The following is a 20197-nucleotide window of genomic DNA, read 5'->3' on the forward strand; positions in this document are numbered from 1 at the left end:
GCTCCCTTTCTGTCATGTGCGGATCCTGTGCACACGCTACATGATTCCTTTCCGCCGCCATTTTCTTGGTCCTCCTGCTGCCAGAATCGGGGCCTGCGCAGTCCGCGCTTTCCAGCGCCATTTTTTTGAAGACACACTGCAGCAGGAGGACCAAGAAAATGGCGGTGGAAAGAAATCAGGTGGCGTAAGTAACAAATTGCTGTGGCATGAACTGCCACAGCATCATCAGGGCGCAATCATGTCCACAGTGTCCCCACGTCCGGGTTACGGATCATAAATGTCCCCCTGCTCCTGGCAGTCCGCACTTTCCGGCGCCATTTTTTTTTCCTGACACTGGCTATAATGTAACGCTAGGAGCGTCGCGCCTGCGCAGTCTATACAGGCTTCGGACATAGTGATGCTCCCAGCGTTATATTATAGATATTCACTGGTTTGGGGAACCTATCTTGTGCACAACACAGCTGTGCCACGCTATACTTCATTACGGGCTCTACATTATAAACTTCTGTGAAGCAGTTGGGGGTTCATAGTGCTCACCACACATCTAGATATGCTCTTTGGGGGGTCTACTTTCCAAAATGGGGTCACTTGTGGGGGGTTTCTACTGTTTAGGTACATCAGGAGCTCTGCAAATGCAACATGACGCCCGCAGACCATCCCATCAAAGTCTGCATTCCAAACGGCGCTCCATCCCTTCCGAGCCCCGATGGGTGCCCAAACAGTGCCCCCCCACATATGGGGTATCAGCATAATCAAGACAAACTGGTCAACAGATTTTGGTGTCCAATGTCTCCTGTTACCCTTGAGAAAATAAAAAATTGCAGGCTAAAAAAATCATTTTTGAGGAAAAAAAAAAGGATTTTTTTTATTTTCACGGCTCTACTTTATAAATTTCTGTGAAGCACTTGGGGGTTTAAAGTTTTCACCACACATCTAGATAAGTTCCTTATGGGGTCTAGTTTCCAAAATGGTGTCACTTGTGGGGGATTTCTACTGTTTAGGCACATCAGGGGCTCTCCAAACGCAACGTGACGTCCGATCTCAATTCCAGCCAATCCTACATTGAAAAAGTAAAACGGCACTCCTTCTCTTCCAAGCTCTGCGGTGCCCAAAAAGTGGTTTATCCCCACATATTGGGTATCGACCACTGGCGGACACAGTCAGAAACGGGCCCCTGTGCAAGAACAATATATGGGCCCTTTGCAGCTCGAGAACTCCTAAAAATGCAAAATTGCACTTGCTTTGGAGCAAGAAATGGGCCCCCTTACCTCTTGGGCCCCTGTGCGGCTGCACAGGTTGCACCAATGGTATGTCCGCCCCTGGTATCGACGTACTCAGGAGAAATTGCACAACTTTTGTGGTCTAATTTCTCCTGTTACCCTTTTGAAAATAAGAATTTGTGGGCAAAAAGATCATTTTTGTGTAAACAAATGCGATTTTTTATTTTCACGGCTCTACGTTATAAACTTCTGTGAAGCTCTTGGGGGTTCAAAGTGCTCACTACACATCTAGATAAGTTCCTTAAGGGGTCTAGTTTCCAAAATGGTGTCACTTGTGGGGGGTTTCCACTGTTTAGGCACATCAGGGGCTCTCTAAGGGTATGTGCACACGTCAGGATTTCTGGCAGAAATTTTCCTGACAAAAAACGGACATTTCTGCCAGAAATCCGTATGCGTTTTTTCGGGGTTTTTTTCGCGTTTTTGATGCGTTTTTTGCATCTTTTTGCGTTTTTTCCAAATGCATTGAATAGCGGGAAAACGTGAAAAAAATGCAAAATTAATGAACATGCTGCTTTTTTTACCGCGATATGTTTTTTTCATGGAAAAAACGCATCACGTGCACAAAAATTGCAGAATGCATTCTAAATGATAGGATGCATAATGCGTGCATTTTTAATGAGTTTTTATCGCGAAAAAATGCGAAAAAACCTGAACGTGTGCACATTAGCTAAACGTGACATGGCGTCCGATCTCAATTCCAGCCAATTCTGCATTGAAAAAGTCAAATGGCGCTCGTTCTATTCCAAGCTCTGCGGTGCGCCCAAACAGTGGTTTTCCCCCACATATGGGGTATCGGCGTATTCAGGAGAAATTGCACAACAACATTTATGGTTAAATTTCTGTTTTTACACTTGTGAAAATAAAAAAAATGGTTCTGAATTAAAATGTTTGCAAAAAAAAGTTAAATGTTCATTTTTTCCTTCCACATTGTTTCAGTTCCTGTGAAGCACGTAAAGGGTTAATAAACTTCTTGAATGTGGTTTTGAGCACCTTGAGGGGTGCAGTTTTTAGAATGGTGTCACACTTGGTTATTTTCTATCATATAGACCCCTCAAAATGACTTCAAATGTGATGTGGTCCCTAAAAAAAAATGGTGTTGTAAAAATGAGAAATTGCTGGTCAACTTTTAACCCTTATAACTCCCTAACCAAAAAAAATGTGTTTCCAAAATTGTGCTGATGTAAAGTAGACATGTGGGAAATGTTATTTATTAACTATTTTTCATGACATATCTCTCTGATTTAAAGGGAACCTGTCACCCCGTTTTTTGAGATTGAGCTATAAATACTGTTAAATAGGGCCTGCGCTGTGCGTTACTATAGTGTATGTAGTGTACCCTGATTCCCCATGTATGCTGAGAAATACATTACCAAAGTCGCCTTTTTCGCCTGTCAATCAGGCTGGTCTGGTCAGGTGGGCGTGTTCACAGCGCTCTTTTCTTCCCCAGCTTTCCGTTGGTGGCGTAGTGGTGTGCGCATGTCCAGAGTTCCGACTTCCCTGCGCCCACGTGAAGACACAGCGGGCGATCTGCGCTGTAATCCCTTGCATCGGTGGGGGCGGCCATCTTCCTGGGGCCGCGCGTGCGCAGATGGAGTGCTCTGCTGCACGGGGCTTCAGGAAAATGGCCGCTGGATGCCGCGCGTGGGCAGATGGAGATCGCGGCGGCCATTTTCCTGAAGCCGAGATGCAAATTCTGCTTTGGGAAAATGGCCGCCGCGATCTCCATCTGCGCACGCGTGGCATCCCGCGGCCATTTTCCTGAAGCCCCGTGCAGCAGAGGACTCCATCTGCGCACGCGCGGCCCCAGGAAGATGGCCGCCCCCACCGATGACAGGAGTAATAGCGCAGATCGCGCGCTGTTTCTTCACGTGCGCGCAGTGGATTCGGCACTTGGACATGCACACACCACTACGCCACCAACGGAAAGCTGGGGAAGAAAAGAGCGATGTCACCACGCCCACCCGACCTGACCAGCCTGATTGACAGGCGAAAACGGCGACTTTGGTAATGTATTTCGCAGCATAGGTGGGGAATCAGGGTACACTACATACACTATAGTAACGCACAGCGCAGGCCCTATTTAACAGTATTTATATCTCAATCTGAAAAAACGAGGTGACAGGTTCCCTTTAAATCTGTAAACCAGCTCATTAGTAGCAGGACTGTAGTAGGAGAGATGAAGATGCTTCACTTTAGAGCTGACGAGCTAGTCCTGCAGCCAGTGTCTCCCCCTGGAGGAGCAGCCTGGCACAGCACACAGCGCCACACTCGGTGACTTCCGCGTCCTTCACATTGCGGCCACCCACAAGCACATACAGTGCAGGGGTCCTTCAGATAGCCGGCTGCGTCACTGCCTGTCCACAAGCAGGCACCTGATAAATGTAGCTGCTTCTACGTGCAGCTCGGTAAGCATTGTACTGCAACCCGTTCAGGCGGCAGAAGAGTGCCGCCGGGTTATGGTGCTCAGGAGCGCCGTGCTGTGTGCGGGCTGCTGGCCGGCGCCCCTGCAGACAGCTGTGTGGCGGGGTCCTAGTGCTGGAGTCGTGCTAGGAGCGGAGTGTTTACAAATTCAAAGGTAAACGGCTCGGTGGCCGCTCCGGTGCTCCCGTTACCGCCCGCCGCGGTGCCTCCTCGCCCAGTACGAGGCGTTACTAGTGGGAGTGTCTGTGGTTCTCGCGTAGTGTCTTCCTTGTCACAGCCTGGGCCGCACATGGGCTACTGCGACGTGCCCGGGGGTGTGACAGGTGTGTGACCGCTGCGTGTCGGTAGTGCTTGCCAGCACCCAGCACTGGTGGCCCCTGCTGTGCACGGGCCCTAGGTGAGGGGCCTCCTGCGCCATTGTTAGAGATGGCCTGTGTACAGACCTGTAAGCAGTCGGCATTTCTCCTCCATCACTAGAGTGCTGGTATTCAGAGGTACAGACCCTATTGACCAACCGCTAACCCTCTGATCGGACCGCCCAACATTGCACAAGATGGTGGCCTAGTAGGGTGGTGGTGCAGTCCAAGGGAATGGCCAGTGTGTATAATATATGGCCAACCCTGCGTTGTGGTCTGGATGACGGGACGGTCTTTTGGACTTTTCACAGTAAAATGGTCGTTTTGTGGTCAAGATTTCTGTTAAATGGGACCTGTCGCTGGATCTGTGCTGCCTGACCCACGGGCAATGTGAATCGGAACCCCGATATCAAACAGGTATGTCTATGGATAACCTAGTTTGAGAATCTGGTCAGTGACTATAGGGAGAGATCCGACTCCTGTGGTGCAGCCCCGGCCGGCTCCCCTGCCCCGCTCCAGGTGACTGACCGGTCTCTCCCTGTGTGCACACATGAGAAACACCTGTTGATCAATCATAGCCGGGCAGGGAGAAGCCGGCCGGGGCTGCGTCAGACTAGTCGGATCTCACTATAGTCCTCAGTTGGCAAGTCGCACTGCTTTCCCGGAGATGCCATGTTTCAGAGTAAAACATACTTGGCTGCAGTCTCTGATGCATACTGTCCATAGCAGCATGATTCCAGTGACTGGTTCCCTTTGATAGACGCACTCCCATTACCGTAGATTTTTTTCATTTAGTGTGTGTATATGCAAGTAGCGTGCGAGTGTTAAAGGGAACCTGTCACCTCCAAAATGAAAGGTGAGCTAAGCCAACCAGCATCAGGGGCTTATCTACAGCATTCTGTAATGTTGTAGATAAGCCGCCGATGTTAAGGTACCTTCACACTGAACGATATCGCTAGCGATCCGTGACGTTGCAGCGTCCTGGCTAGCGATATCGTTCAGTTTGACACGCAGCAGCGATCAGGATCCTGCTGTGATGTCGTTGGTCGCTGCAGAAAGGCCAGGACTTTATTTAGTCGCTGGACTCCCTGCAGACATCGCTGAATCGGCGTGTGTGACGCCGATTCAGCGATGTCTTCACTGGTAACAAGGGTAAACATCGGGTTACTAAGCGCAGGGCCGTGCTTAGTAACCTGATGTTTACCCTGGTTACCAGCGTAAAAGTAAAAAAAAACAAACACTACATACTTACCTTCCGCTGTCTGTCCCCGGTGCTGTGCTTCTGTGTACTGGTTGTGAGCGCCGGCCAGCCGGAAAGCACAGCGGTGACGTCACCGCTCTGCTTTCCGGCCGCTGTGCTCACAGTCAGTGCAGGAAAGCACAGTGCCGGGGACAGACAGCGGAAGGTAAGTATGTAGTGTTTGTTTTTTTTAACTTTTACGCTGGTAACCAGGGTAAACATCGGGTTACTAAGCGCGGCCCTGCGCTTAGTAACCCGATGTTTACCCTGGTTACCGGCATCGTTGGTCGCTGGAGAGCTGTCTGTGTGACAGCTCTCCAGCGACCAAACAGCGACGCTGCAGCGATCGACATCATTGTCGGTATCGCTGCAGCGTCGCTGAGTGTGAAGGTACCTTAACCTGAAAGATGAGAACAAGAGGTTAGATTATACTCACCCAGGGGCGGTCACGCTGCGGTCCGGTCCGGTCAAAAACAATGTCTTAGGCTGGCTTCACACTAGCGTTTGGCAGGGCTGCGGACGAAAGCCTTCCTCCATGAAGCCCCGCCCACTGATGCGCCTCTTCCTTCAGCTCCGCCTACGTTTGCATGTGTCCTGTATAACCTATCTTTAACATTGGGTACGCAGGCCATGCGGATGTATGCTGATGCCTCCGCATGCGTCGTTTTGAAGCTGCGCCGACCGCAACAAAATGCAACATGTTGCGTTTGACGCAGGTCAGCGCAGCGTCAAGACGACGCATGCGGAGGCATCCGCATACATCCGTATGGCCTGCGTACCCAATGTTAAAGATAGGGTATGCAGGACGCATGCAGACGTAGGCGGAGCTGAAGGAAGAGGCGAGGCTTCACGGAGGAAGAAGGCTTTCGTCCACAGCCCTGCCGAACGCAAGTCTGAAACCAGCCTTACGGTTCCTAAAAAAAGGATGGGATTTATAGTAATCGTATTCCCAATGTAATTCTATAATGCAGTGTAATTGGGGCTGTGGAGTCAGAGTCCTGGGGTCGGGGTCCATTTTGGTGGTGTTGGTATAAAATAGACCACCTCTGATTCCTAAAATATATACTACATTGGGTACAGTAGTACATTGCAGCAGGATGTGCTGTAAATATTTTCATAATTATGTAAAGTTATGAAATGTCTGCTCTGTTTCTGATCTCAGGATCTCTGCTTTTAGCTGAGATGAATCTGTGCTGCACTTTATGTACATGCTCAGTAGTGACTAGTGCTGGGGAGTCGGAGTCAGGCAAAGTGAGGAGTCAAAGGTTTGGCTTAGGCTACTTTCATATTTGCGTCGGTACTCACACGTCACAAAGCGTCGGTGCAATGTACCGACGGTAGTTTGTCCTTTCACATTTCCGTCTGTAGTCCCGTGGAGGAAAGAGAGTGAGTGCGAGATTTCCTGCTGGGCATGCGCAGTCAGAAACACTGGATACAACGTACAGAAAAACGTTCCCTTGAATGTTTTTTGCAAAAGGCGGGCCGTCACGTTTCGCAGGATCCAGTGCCCGGCAGACAAAACCTGAGTGCATACGTCGCTAATGCAAGTCTATGGGAAAATGCAGGATTTCATGCTAGATTTCATGGAGTGATCATTACTATGATATTGATGACATATCTGTCTGATGGGTCATGAATATCAGATTGGTTGGGTCTTATCCCAGGTACCCACGCCTATAGGCTGTTCTCCACTCTTCATACAGTTGGTGTAAATTGTTGTGCAGCTGATCACCTTAGTATTGTGAACTGTTTAGTGGCCGCTGCTAGGTGCTACAGACCGGCATTTATTCACCCGAACATGCGCTCTCTGCAGTGCCCGACAGCGGCCACTTATCCGACGATGAATGGTGCTGTGTTCCACAACTATTTATTGCCGGTTGCTGCCAGAGCTGATGGGGTACCAGATGTCAGACCTCCACCGATCTGATATTGATGACTCATCAGGCGGATAGGTCATCATGATCATAGTAATGAAACACTCCATTAAATCCAGTATACAAAGTTCCCTTTTCCCAGCAGATCTCAAGGCACGCCACCAAGAACATTAAAGATATACCCTTCAGTTCTCCTTCAATTAAACATCGAGTTAAACTACAAAATCATATTGAGATGGTATAAAACCGCAGGTATTCTCAACAAAGTCAATAATTCCTACTCGCCTAACTGCTGGAGATGCAATCTGACAGGGTGGATAAAAATCAATGTTTTTTTTAAAAAAAAAATCAAAAAATTGGATTTTTTTTTATTTAAATTGGATTTTTTTGATTTAAATCGGATTTTTTTCAATAAACTGCTTTTTGAGGAAAATTTTACCATCCAAAGGTTCTTCCATCATGAGATAAAGCTGAGTTGTTTAACTCAGTAGAATAAAGGCTGTATATGTGTAACATTCACAATGCCATGCTCTTCCAGAGGTTTCTGTAGGATTAGTGGGCAGTTTCTCTCCTATATTATCACAGACACTCGCTTTACTTACGCAGTTCTCAAAACTGAATTTGACTCCGCAGAGGTCCCAGCCTCTTCTTCACGGCAAAAATGTTACAACATGAACAGAGTTGAGAAAAATACCTTAATCCTATTGTTCTACAAACCTATGAATACAGAATCAACCCCTTCAGTGCCAAGTCCAAGAAGTTAGACAATGTTTCTGATTGTTTGGAGTGGAATAGATCTGCACAACACAAGAAGAATGTGAATCTAAGTGTGAGGAGGAGGAAGGGCAAGCAGACAAGAAAATGAAAGGGAAACTTTGAGCACAATACTGCAGCATAGCCACAGACAGACAAGTCTGGATCTGTTTGTGTGTACGATCTGAGGTTTATTACATTCTTTCCTTATAATGGCAGCAGGCCGTAAAAGAGACCCAGTTTGGGAATATTTTAATGAAGCTCCTTCGCCTGTCGGTAAGGCAGGCATGCGTGCAAAATGCAAACGATGCAACAAAGAGATGCAAGGCCTGGTGGCGCGAATGACGCAACATCATGAGAAGTGCGGTGATGAAGATGACTCATCTCATGATGTTGCCTCATTCGCGCCACCAGGCCTTGCATCTCTTTGTTGCATCGTTTGCATTTTGCACGCATGCCTGCCTTACCGACAGGCGAAGGAGCTTCATTAAAATATTCCCAAACTGGGTCTCTTTTACGGCCTGCTGCCATTATAAGGAAAGAATGTAATAAACCTCAGATCGTACACACAAACAGATCCAGACTTGTCTGTCTGTGGCTATGCTGCAGTATTGTGCTCAAAGTTTCCCTTTCATTTTCTTGTCTGCTTGCCCTTCCTCCTCCTCACACTTAGATTCACATTCTTCTTGTGTTGTGCAGATCTATTCCACTCCAAACAATCAGAAACATATTGTCTAACTTCTTGGACTTGGCACTGAAGGGGTTGATTCTGTATTCATAGGTTTGTAGAACAATAGGATTAAGGTCTTTTTCTCAACTCTGTTCATGTTGTAACATTTTTGCCGTGAAGAAGAGGCTGAGACCTCTGCGGAGTCAAATTCAGTTAGGTAGAAACTTTGATTTAAATCACTGATTTAAATCAAGCCTTACTGACTAGTGATTTAAATCGTGATTTAAATCAGTTAGAGTTAAATCAAATCCACCCTGCAATCTGATATCTGGAACACCCTCCCATATTTGGTTAAATTGTTGTTCTAAAATTGCATCTTTTGGGGAAACTATACATAAACATATAGAGAAACCTCTGAAAATATTATTCTCTTTAACACCCCCAATTAATCCTTCTTAGCATTAATTCTCAACATCAACATAATAGTACCTGTATTATAATAGCCCATCTCCTTAATGCAACTAAAAGTCTCATAACAAGACATTGGAAAGACACTGACCCTCCCTCCCGTTCAGAATGGATCAACAATTCCATGGTCTGTAGGAGCCAGAACTCTTGATGGTTGGTAGGGGATCAAATACTGTTATTTCTCACTGCAAAATTCAAATACATTTACGGTATATAATTTATACAATCTGATTTTCTGGATTTTATCTTTGATATTCTATCTCTCAATGTTAAAATTAACCTACCGTACTCTTAAAATTATAGACTTCATGTCTTTGTCAGTGGGCAAACTTACAAAAGCAGCAAGGGATCAAATACTTTTATGTTGTACACACTTTTTTGGGAGGAATACAGTAAATCACTCGTTTATTTGGGTAAACATTATATTGTCTTTATGCCGCAGCGTGAAATTTACAGGATTTTTGTTATTTTTCCAAATCGATTTTATTTCAGAAATGTGTCTTTCACTTTTTCTTCAAAGGTTTGCATTGTTCAGATAATGCCAGCAGAACGTAAGAATCCATCAAACATGGAAGAGAAAGATTCTGCAGGTGTTTCCAAAGACTCTTCTGATAAGCGGGCAGCAGGTGTTAGAGAGAGGGCGAAAGATGAGCTAAAGGTGGGAAGCAAGAAAGACTCATCAAGGGTCACAGAAGAGAAGAAGAAAAAAACGGAAGATGACAAACGCAAGAAGGAGGACAAGGATGGTAGGAAGAAGGAGGAGGATTCAGGAAAAGCTGTGGAGGAGGAAAAACGTGATCAAGAGGAGGAAAGAAAAAAGCGGGAAGAAGAACTGAGTCATCAAGAAGAAGCTGCTGCTCTAGTAAAGTAAGTAGATAGGGGTCAAATATTCTAGATTGGGGTTTCCTCCTATGCCTTTTCTTAATGTGCTAAATTCAGTTTAATAGGTACGACTCGGTGCACTGTATACATCTGGTCGCCGCCAGAGCTGATAGCAGCTGTCTAGTGTGGGACTGCCCCGCCAATCAGATATTGATGTCCTCTGGAAAGGTCATCCATATCAAAGTAGCAGACAAATCCTTTAAATATAGTCATGTATTTTTTTTAATTTTTTATAGGGAATGTATTTATTTAGAAAGGTTCACCCTCGTTTTTGTGAAGTTTCAGGGTGCAGGCCAGCGAGCAGCTAAATTATTTTTTCATTAATGGAGTAGTATTATAGTTTTTATCACTTTAACATAGAATAAAATGTGATATATAAATCTTTTTTGATGCAGGGAGAAAGAAGAAGCACATCAATTGCACCAGGAAGCCTGGGAAAGACATCAGGCCAGAAAAGAGCTGCGGAGCAAAAATCAAAATGCTTCTGAGCATCGTCCTGAAGAACACTTTTTCAGCCGTCTGGATTCCAGTCTCAAGAAAAACACTGCCTTTGTGAAGAAACTAAGAACCATAACTGAGCAGCAGAGAGATTCTTTGTCCCATGATTTCAATGGCCTTAACCTAAGCAAGTACATTGCAGAAGCCGCAGCTTCAATAGTCGAAGCAAAGCTAAAAATCTCTGATGTTAACTGCGCAGTGCACTTGTGTTCTCTCTTCCACCAGCGATATGCCGATTTCGCCCAGTCTCTACTTCAGGTTTGGAAGAAGCACTTTGAAGCTCGCAAAGAAGATAAAACCCCAAACATTACTAAACTGAGAACAGATTTGCGCTTCATTGCAGAACTAACCATAATTGGTATTTTCACTGATAAAGAAGGTCTCTCATTGATCTATGAACAACTGAAGAACATCATAAATGCTGATCGGGAGTCCCACACTCATGTTTCTGTGGTCATAAGCTTCTGTCGTCACTGTGGTGATGACATTGCTGGCTTGGTTCCAAGAAAAGTCAAGTGTGCATCTGATAAATTTAATCTAAACTTCCCACCTAGTGAGATTATCAGTCCAGAGAAGCAGCAGCCTTTTCAGAACTTGCTGAAGGAGTACTTCACTTCCTTAACAAAGCATCTGAAGAGGGACCACCGGGAGCTGCAGAACATAGAACGGCAGAACAGGTATGGCTTGGGTACATCTGTGAAGCCAAGGGCCAAAGCTGGTTTCACATGTGCAACATTTACACTCCAAGGAAAGGACCACGATGTCTGGACCCTCCATGGTTCTCCTCACCAGAATTTAACAGCTTAAGTATGCCTACGCTTGGGTCAGGAGAACTGTGGCCGGTGGCAAGTTGATGCCAGGATTAACCCCTTAAAGACCAGGCATATTTCTGTTTTTGCATTTCCGTTGTTTTGCTCCCTTTTTTCCCAATTCCAAGTGCGATGAAATTGCAATAAAAGTGGAATTCCACAATTTTTTAATTTTTTTACCATGTTCACTAAATGCTAGAACTGACCTGCCATTATGATTCCTTCGGCTCTTTATGAGTTCTTAGATACCAAACATATATAGGTTCTTTTTTATTTAAAGGGAACCTGTCACCCCCAAAATCGAAGGTGAGCTAAGCCCACCAGCATCAGTGGCTTATCTACAGCATTCTGGAATGCTGTAGATAAGCCCCGATGTATCCTAAAAGATGAGAAAGAGGTTAGATTATACTCACCTACGCGGGCGGTCCGATCGGCGTCGCGGTCCGCGGCCTCCCATCTTCTTACGATGACGTTCTCTTGTCTTCACACTGCGGCTCCAGCGCAGGCGTACTACGCTGCCCTCAACAGGGCAGACTAAGTACGCCAGCACCGGAGCCACAGCGTGAAGACAAGAAGAGGACGTCATCTGATGAAGATAGGAGGCGCAGGACCCGCGACACCCATCAGACCGTACCAGGACCGCCCCTGGGTGAGTATAATCTAACCTCTTTTTCTCATCTTTTAGGATACATCGGGGGCTTATCTACAGCATTCCAGAATGCTGTAGATAAGCCCCTGATGCCGGTGGGCTTAGCTCACCTTCGATTTTGGGGGTGACAGGTTCCCTTTAAGTGCTGGAAAAAGAAAATCCAAAGTTTGTAAAAAAAAAAAAAAAAAACTATTTTCTGAGACCCGTAGCATCTCCATTTTTTGGGATCTGGGTCTGAGTGAGGACTTATTTTTTGCGTTCCAAGCTGACGTTTTTTACAATACCATATTGGGGTAGATCCCATCTTTTGATCGCCTGTCATCTGCATTTTATTGCAATTCGTAGCGACCACAAAAAACATAATTCTAACATTTTAATTTTTTTTTCTCATTTCGACGTTTACTGATCGGATTAATTGTTTTTATATCTTGATAGATCGGGTGTTTGTGAATACAGCGATACCAAATATATGTATTTATTTAAATTGTTTTAATTTGAATGGGGCGAAAAGGGGGTGATCTGAACGTTTATATTTCTCCTTCGCCTCATTGGGGGACACAGGACCATGGGTTATGCTGCTGTCACTAGGAGGCTGACACTAAGCTGAGACAAAAAAGGGTTAGCTCCTCCCCTGCAGTATACACCCTCATGCTGGCATGCAGAGACCCAGTTTAAGCTTAGTGTCCGTAGGAGGCACACTGATTTTTTTCTCTCTTTTTTCATCTATTCCGGACGAAGGGGGCGACGGATTCTTCTAAGGTCCGATCTCCCCCGAACCAACAACAGGCAAGCACGGGAGTTTCACCTCACCGTATCCTCTCCTGCGACGTGGGAGCCACTGCCTGAGCTGTCCTTTTTTTTGGGCGACGGTTTCTCCCCTAATGGGCCCCGATCTCCCCTTATACAGACGAGCACTGGTGTTCCTACCTCCAGTATCCTCCTCTGCAGCCAGGCCTTTTTATTGCCGGACATCTGCCCTGTCCACCAGGTTCTACCCTCGGCTGTACAGTGGCTTTATCCCAGTGGCGTCCGTGCAGACCACACTGCATCACCAATGTGACTTGTGACTCAGGTGGTGGACGGTTCCTCTCCACCCCCCATGTGGGGTAGGTGGATAGAAGGCTTCCCAACCCCTGCACCGTTCCTATATATGGCACCATGGTTCCCTCTCACCTCCATCTTCAGGGTAAGTGCCCGGTGGGGGGACTGGAGGGGTGTCGCCGGCGGTCAGGAGGGCTCCTCATCCCTGGGCTCCATCTGCAGGCTTTTTGGGCGGTCCCTGTCCCTTTCCGGCGCTCGCGACCGCGCGCCGGGCCGAGGACGCAAATTTAGTCCCCGGCTTCGGCCTAGCCGCTGGTCGCCGCCGCTAAGCTCCGCCCACTCCAGCCAGTGTCTGTGGCGCCGCCCCCCGCTCCTGGCGCTTCTCACAGCCGCCGAGATTTCTCTTCCTGATCTCGGCGGCCATCTTGGTCCCTCTCCTCAGCGCCGCAGCTCCTGCCTGTCGCATCTCTGGCGCGTCAGTGGCCCACGTGCAGCCGGCTTCCTCCTCTCAGAGTGAACACCCCAGCAGTTCGTCTCTCCTGGATAGCGGGACACAGGACCGGGGTAAGGAGACATCGTTAGCTCCCCTCTGCAGCGCCCTCTCAGTCACTGGTCACCTCTATATAGACCCTGTAATTTTGTCTGCATTAGCATCATGTCGCAGTCAAGGTCTAAAAAATCTTCTAAGGTGCATACAACCTTCTTTTCTGCGTGTACCACCTGCCAGGCCCCTCTTCCCAGGCCTCAAAGCTCTCCCCTCTGCTCTGCCTGCGATGCCCCGTGTGCCCAGGAGCCCTCCACCGCCGCCGACCCTGGAGTACCTAGCCCCCCCCCGTGGGTCGCCTCGCTTTCTCAGTCCGTGGATTTTTTAGCTAACGCCATCAAGTCCATTCAAAATCCTCCCGGGGAACGGGGCAATCCGCTACAGGTGCTAAGGGATCCCTCCATAGCAGGGGAATCGTCGGCCAGCAGGGGCCGCTCGCCTCTTAAAGAGGCACGGTCGTCCAGAAAACGGACCCGTACTACCTCTCCGGAGCGTTCTCCTCGTCACTCAGACTCTGGCAGCTCCACCTCTCGCTCACCCTCTTTGGGGGCTCGAAGCGTTCAGGACTCTGAACATGAGTCTGAAATTTCTTTGGATCCGGAGGCTCCGGAGTTCAGAGCCACGGTTGACTCCCTCATCGTAGCAGTCAATCACGCACTAAAGGTGGATGACGATTCTAATTCCGCTCCGGAACATGCGGTCTCCTTTTCCAGAACCAAGCGTTCTCACAACGCTTTTGCCTCTCATCCAGCCTTCCTGGACATAGTCAGGCGTCACAGGGAACACCCAGACAAGCGCTTCACGGGTAAGAAGGTCTTGGTTTCCAAGTATCCCTTCTCAGCTGATCTTGTGAAAGACTGGACGGATCCCCCCACGGTAGATCCGCCGGTCTCGCGCCTGGCTTCTAAGACTCTTCTCTCAGTCCCGGAGGGCGCTTCAATTAAGAGTCCCACCGAACGCCAGATAGACTCTCTAGCTCGCTCGGTGTACGAAGCCTCTGGCTCGTCCCTGTCTCCCTCCTTCGCCGCGGCCTGGGTGTCCAAGGCTATGGTTTCCTGGGCGGATGCCCTAGCGAAATCCATTAATGAGCAGGACCTCCCCTCGGAGATGGCGGACCTGGCTAAGCAGCTAGCCATGGCCAGCGATTATGTTATGTTCGCATCTCTCGACGCGGCAAATTGCGCTGCTTCGGCGGCTTCCAACGCCATCGCTATTAGAAGGGCCCTTTGGCTCAGAGATTGGCGCGCAGACTCTTCCTCTAAAAAATCCCTGATTTCTCTCCCTTTTCAAAGCGGGCGTCTTTTCGGCAAAAAGCTTGACCAGCTTATTTCCGACGCCACAGGGGGAAAGAGCAAGTTTCTTCCCCAACAGAGGCCCAAGGCGGCTTTCCAGCGCCAGCCTTACTTTCGTTTTCGGCCTTTTCGTACCAACTCTGCCTGGTCCAATCCCTCTGGCCTTCCCAGATCGGACCGCTCCGCCCGCGCAGACAGAGACGTTCGTCCATCCTTCAGACCTAATCCCTCCTGGCGCGGGAAACCGAGGCAGCCCCGAACCAGAGGTTCCAGACCTCCCAGATTCCCTTCTCAATGACTCGGGAACAGCGCCAGTCGATCCCAGAAGAGTAGGCGGTCGTCTACTCCTTTTTCAACAAGCCTGGCTCTCCGTCGTTCACGACGAATGGGTCAGAGATCTGGTATCGTCTGGCTACAAGATAGAGTTCTCCTCTCCCCCTCCCACTCGGTTCTTCCCCTCTCGTCTTCCCAGTTCGGGAGCTCAGTCTCGCGCCCTTCTTTGCGCCATCCACTCCCTCCGCCAGAGCGGGGTCATCGTGCCGGTCCCGGAACACGAGAGGTTCAGAGGCTTCTACTCAAACCTCTTCGTCGTGCCAAAGAAGGACGGGACCGTTCGTCCCATTTTGGATCTGAAGCTTCTGAACAGGTGCGTGAGAGTCCGGCACTTCAGGATGGAATCGCTCAGATCAGTCATCTCCTCCATGGAAAGAGGGGAATTTTTGGCCTCGATAGACATCAAGGATGCCTATCTTCACATCCCGATCTTCCCGCCTCATCAGAGGTTCCTTCGCTTTGCCATTCGAGAGGACCATTTTCAGTTCACAGCCTTGCCCTTCGGTCTCGCCACGGCGCCCAGGGTGTTCACCAAGGTCATGGCGGCTGTCATGGCCATTCTTCACTCTCGAGGAGTCGTCGTATTACCTTACTTAGACGATCTCCTCATAAAGGGCCCGTCGTTTCAGGCCTGCGAGTCAAGCGTCCACATTACCCTGGATTCGCTTTCTCGCCTGGGCTGGCTGATCAACTTAGACAAGTCATCTCCCGTTCCTTCCCGTCGGATCTCCTTTCTGGGAATGATCCTGGACACTTCAAGGGGGCTGGTTTTGCTTCCTCGGTCCAAGGTCCAAGCGCTCCAGCAGGGAGTCCGTACACTCTGCCATCCTCGCCCGCGAACCATTCGGTTCGCCATGAAGATCCTGGGAAAGATGGTTGCGGCAATCGAAGCTGTTCCCTTCGCTCAACTCCATCTCCGCCCCTTACAACAGGCTCTGCTGGACAACTGGGACAGGAGTCTCTTTTCTCTCGACCTCCCTTGTCCCCTGTCTCCTCGGGTCAGACATTCTCTCATTTGGTGGACCCTGGGACCATCTCTTCTCCAGGGGAAGTCCTTCCTCCCGTTCCGCTGGTTAGTGGTAACCACCGACGCCAGTCTTCTTGGCTGGGGGGCGGTGTTTCTTCACCACTCGGCCCAGGGTCGTTGGACTGCTCGGGAATCCAGCCTCCCCATCAACATTCTGGAGATTCGTGCTATCAGACTTGCTCTGATTCACTTCCACGCTCTGCTTGCGGGTCACCCAATAAGAGTCCAATCGGACAACGTCACGGCGGTGGCTTACATCAACCACCAGGGGGGTACCCGCAGCAGGGCGGCGATGAGGGAAGTCTCTCTCATCCTTCGTTGGGCCGAGACCAACCACTCCATCATCTCGGCGGTGCACATTCCGGGAGTCGAGAACTGGGCAGCGGACTTCCTGAGCCGCCAGGGCCTTGCCTCGGGGGAATGGGAACTTCACCCAGAAGTTTTTCTCCAGATCTGTCTTCGCTGGGGGACCCCGGACGTGGATCTGATGGCATCCAGATGGAACGCCAAGGTCCACAACTTCATCGCTCGATCTCGGGATCCCCAGGCCATTGGAGTGGACGCGCTAATTTCTCCGTGGCATCATTTTCAACTCCCATACGTGTTTCCTCCTCTTCCCTTACTGCCGAAGGTCATCCGAAAGATCAGGACGGAGGGAGGACCGGTCATTCTGGTCGCCCCAGACTGGCCTCGTCGCGCTTGGTACGCGGAGCTCGTTCAGCTCGTAGCCGACGTCCCCTTGCGGTTGCCAGACCGCCCAGACCTACTTCGCCAAAGACCGATCTACCATCAGAGCTCAGGGGCCCTACGTTTGACGGCGTGGCTGTTGAAACCTGGATTCTAGCTCGTGCTGGTTTCTCTCAGCAGGTCATTCCTACCATGCTAAGTGCTCGCAAGGCGTCCTCTGCCTCTATCTACCACCGCGTCTGGAAGACCTTCTTTTCTTGGTGCAGGCTCCGAGGGCTCCCTCCGCTCAGCTTCTCCATCCCTTGTATCCTGAATTTCCTTCAGTCCGGTCTGGATTCCGGTTTGGCCCTGAGCTCTCTTAAAGGTCAGATCTCAGCCTTATCCGTGCTGTTCCAGCGTAGGATCGCCACCAACCTTCAGGTCAAGACTTTCATTCAGGGAGTCTTCCATGTTGTTCCTCCTTACAGGATGCCTTTGGAGACCTGGGATCTCAATTTGGTCCTGGGGGCTCTCCAGGAACCGCCGTTCGAACCCCTTCAAGACGTTCCGCTCTCTGTTCTCTCTTGGAAGGTTGCCTTCCTGGTAGCGGTGACGTCCATCAGAAGGGTTTCAGAGCTCGCCGCTCTATCCTGTCGGGCACCTTTCCTTGCCTTTCATCAGGACAAGGTAGTCCTACGTCCTTCTCCCGCGTTTCTTCCAAAGGTGGTCTCATCTTTCCACCTTAACGAGGACATCATCCTTCCCTCCTTTTGTCCGCAGCCTAAACATAGGGTCGAGAAGGCTCTCCATACTCTGGACGTGGTACGGGCTCTCAGGAGGTACATTTCCAGAACGGCACACTTCAGAAAATCGGACGCCCTTTTCGTGCTCCCGGAGGGTCACAGAAAGGGTTTGGCGGCGTCTAAATCCACGATAGCTAGATGGATCCGATCTGCTATCCAGGAATCCTATCGGGTCAGGGGCAGTCCTATCCCGGCGGGGATTAGAGCTCACTCCACTCGGTCGATGGGTGCTTCCTGGGCCATCCGGCACCAGGCATCAGCGGAGCAGGTTTGCAAGGCCGCAACGTGGTCCAGCCTGCATACCTTCACAAAGCATTACAATGTGCATATCCAATCCTCTGCGGACGCGGCCCTTGGCAGGCGTATCCTGCAGGCGGCCGTTGCGCATTGGTAGTCAGATGGTACATGAAGTTACGTGGTTGTATTGTTTCCCTCCCAGGGACTGCTTTGGGACGTCCCATGGTCCTGTGTCCCCCAATGAGGCGAAGGAGAAATAGGGATTTTTGTGTGTACTCACCGTAAAATCCTTTTCTCCGAGCCACTCATTGGGGGACACAGCACCCACCCTGGTAGCCTTACGGCTAGTTATCTTTTTTAGTCTTTGACTGTTGTTTGACATGTTATGTTCCAATGTTTTTTGATATATTGTTCTCATTATCCTACTGCTTTTGCACTTAACTGGGTCTCTGCATGCCAGCATGAGGGTGTATACTGCAGGGGAGGAGCTAACCCTTTTTTGTCTCAGCTTAGTGTCAGCCTCCTAGTGGCAGCAGCATAACCCATGGTCCTGTGTCCCCCAATGAGTGGCTCGGAGAAAAGGATTTTACGGTGAGTACACACAAAAATCCCTATTTTTACATTTTTTTTTTTTTTTTTTTTTTAATACTCTTAATCCCTTTCTGACCTCGGACGGGAAAGTATGTCCGAGGTCCGATCCCCTGCTTTGATGCGGGCTCCAACGGCGAGCCCACATTAAAGCCGCGACATGTCCGCTGTTTTGAACAGCTGACATGTGAGTGGAATCACGATCCACCCGCCACTATTAACTAGTTAAATGCTGCTGTCAAACGCTGACAGCGGCATTTAACTACCGCTTCCGGCCGCGTGGCTGGAAATGCGCTCATCGTCGACCCCTGATCGGGGTCAGCGATGCGTCTGCATAGTAACCAGAGGTCTCCTTGAGACCTCTATGGTTGCTGATGCCGGCTTGTTGTAAGCGCCACCCTGTGGTCAGCATTCATAGCCAGCCTGTAATTCAGCTACATAGGAGCGATCTGATGATCACTCCTATGTAGCAGAGCCGATCCAGTTGTGCCAGCTTCTAGCCTCCCATGAAGGCTATTGAAGCATGGCAAAAGTAAAAAAATAAATAAATAAATATATATATATATATATATATATATATATATATATATATATATATATATATATATATATATATATATATATATATATATATATAATGAATAAAAAAATAAAAGTTAAATCACCCCTCTTTCGCCCCATTCAAAATACAACAATAAAAATAAAATCAAACCTACACATATTTGGTATCGCCATGTTCAGAATCGACCGATCTATGAATAAAGAAAAGTATTAACCTGATCGCTAAATGGCGTAGCGAGAAAAAAAATTGAAACGCCAAATTAAGTTTTTTTTTGGTCGTCGCGATATTGCATTTTAATGCAATAACGGGCGATCAAAAGAACGTATCTGCACCAAAATGGTATCACTAAAAACGTCAGCTCGGCACGCAAATAAGCCCTCACCCAAACCCAGGTCACGAAAAATGGAGACGCTACAGGTATCGGAAAATGGCGCAATTTTTTTTTTTTTTAGCAAAGTTTGGAATTTTTTTTCACCACTTAGATAAAAAATAACCTAGTCATGTTAGGTGTCTATGAACTGGTACTGACCTGGAGAATCATAATGTCAGGTCAGTTTTTGCATTTAGTGAAACTAGCAAAAAAGCCAAACAAAAGACACGCATGGGATTGCACTTTTTTTGCAATTTCACCGCACTTGGAATTTTTTTCCCATTCTCTAGTACACGACATGGTAAAACCAATGATGTCGTTCAAAGTACAGCTCGTCCCGCAAAAAATAAGCCCTCACATGGCCATATTGACGGAAAAATAAAAAAGTTATGGCTCTGGGAAGGAGGGGAGCAAAAAACGAACACGGAAAATCCCAAGGTAATGAAGGGGTTAAAACTTTTTTTTTTTTTTTTTTACTTGTTTCAATAGTTTCCATGGGAGACTTGAAGCTGCGATCTTCTGATAGCTTGTGTTACACATAGCATGACTGTAGTGGGCGACGCTCTTAGCAGTTTGGCAATGACAACCACAGGGGTCCTGCAGACCTGGTTGTCATGCCAACCCATCAGCACCCAGCGATCATGTAACTGGGGTGCCAATGAGCAGAGCTAAGACGCGCATCCGGTTTGCTAGAGTTAAATACCACTGTCAGAGATTGACAGCAGCATTTAACTAGTTAACAGCTGTGGGTAGATCGCGATTCCACCCACGGCTGTTAGGGGCACATATCATCTGTCATGTGCCACAAAAGGTGCAGGCTCAGCGTCGGAGCCC

The 20197-nt window shown here is 48.6% G+C and overlaps 1 protein-coding gene across 4 annotated transcripts in view; it reads left to right on the top strand.

The window, feature by feature from the left end:
* Nucleotides 1–3731: 3731 nt before the first annotated feature.
* Nucleotides 3732–20197, top strand: part of UPF2 (UPF2 regulator of nonsense mediated mRNA decay) — a 156579-nt gene continuing 140113 nt past the window's right edge. For 3 of the 4 annotated variants that reach the window (XM_069765218.1, XM_069765220.1, XM_069765221.1), the window contains exons 1-3: nucleotides 3732–3855; nucleotides 9583–9929; nucleotides 10340–11119. In XM_069765218.1, the coding sequence (XP_069621319.1) occupies nucleotides 9601–9929; nucleotides 10340–11119 (1109 nt within the window). In that variant the 5' untranslated portion in view covers nucleotides 3732–3855; nucleotides 9583–9600. Of the gene's footprint in view, nucleotides 4475–9582; nucleotides 9930–10339; nucleotides 11120–20197 lie in introns of all 4 variants that reach the window. The other variant, XM_069765219.1, reaches the window with a different exon arrangement.

The sequence above is a fragment of the Ranitomeya imitator genome, chromosome 4, assembly GCF_032444005.1.
Source record: "Ranitomeya imitator isolate aRanImi1 chromosome 4, aRanImi1.pri, whole genome shotgun sequence".
Classification (NCBI taxonomy): Eukaryota; Metazoa; Chordata; class Amphibia; order Anura; family Dendrobatidae; genus Ranitomeya; species Ranitomeya imitator.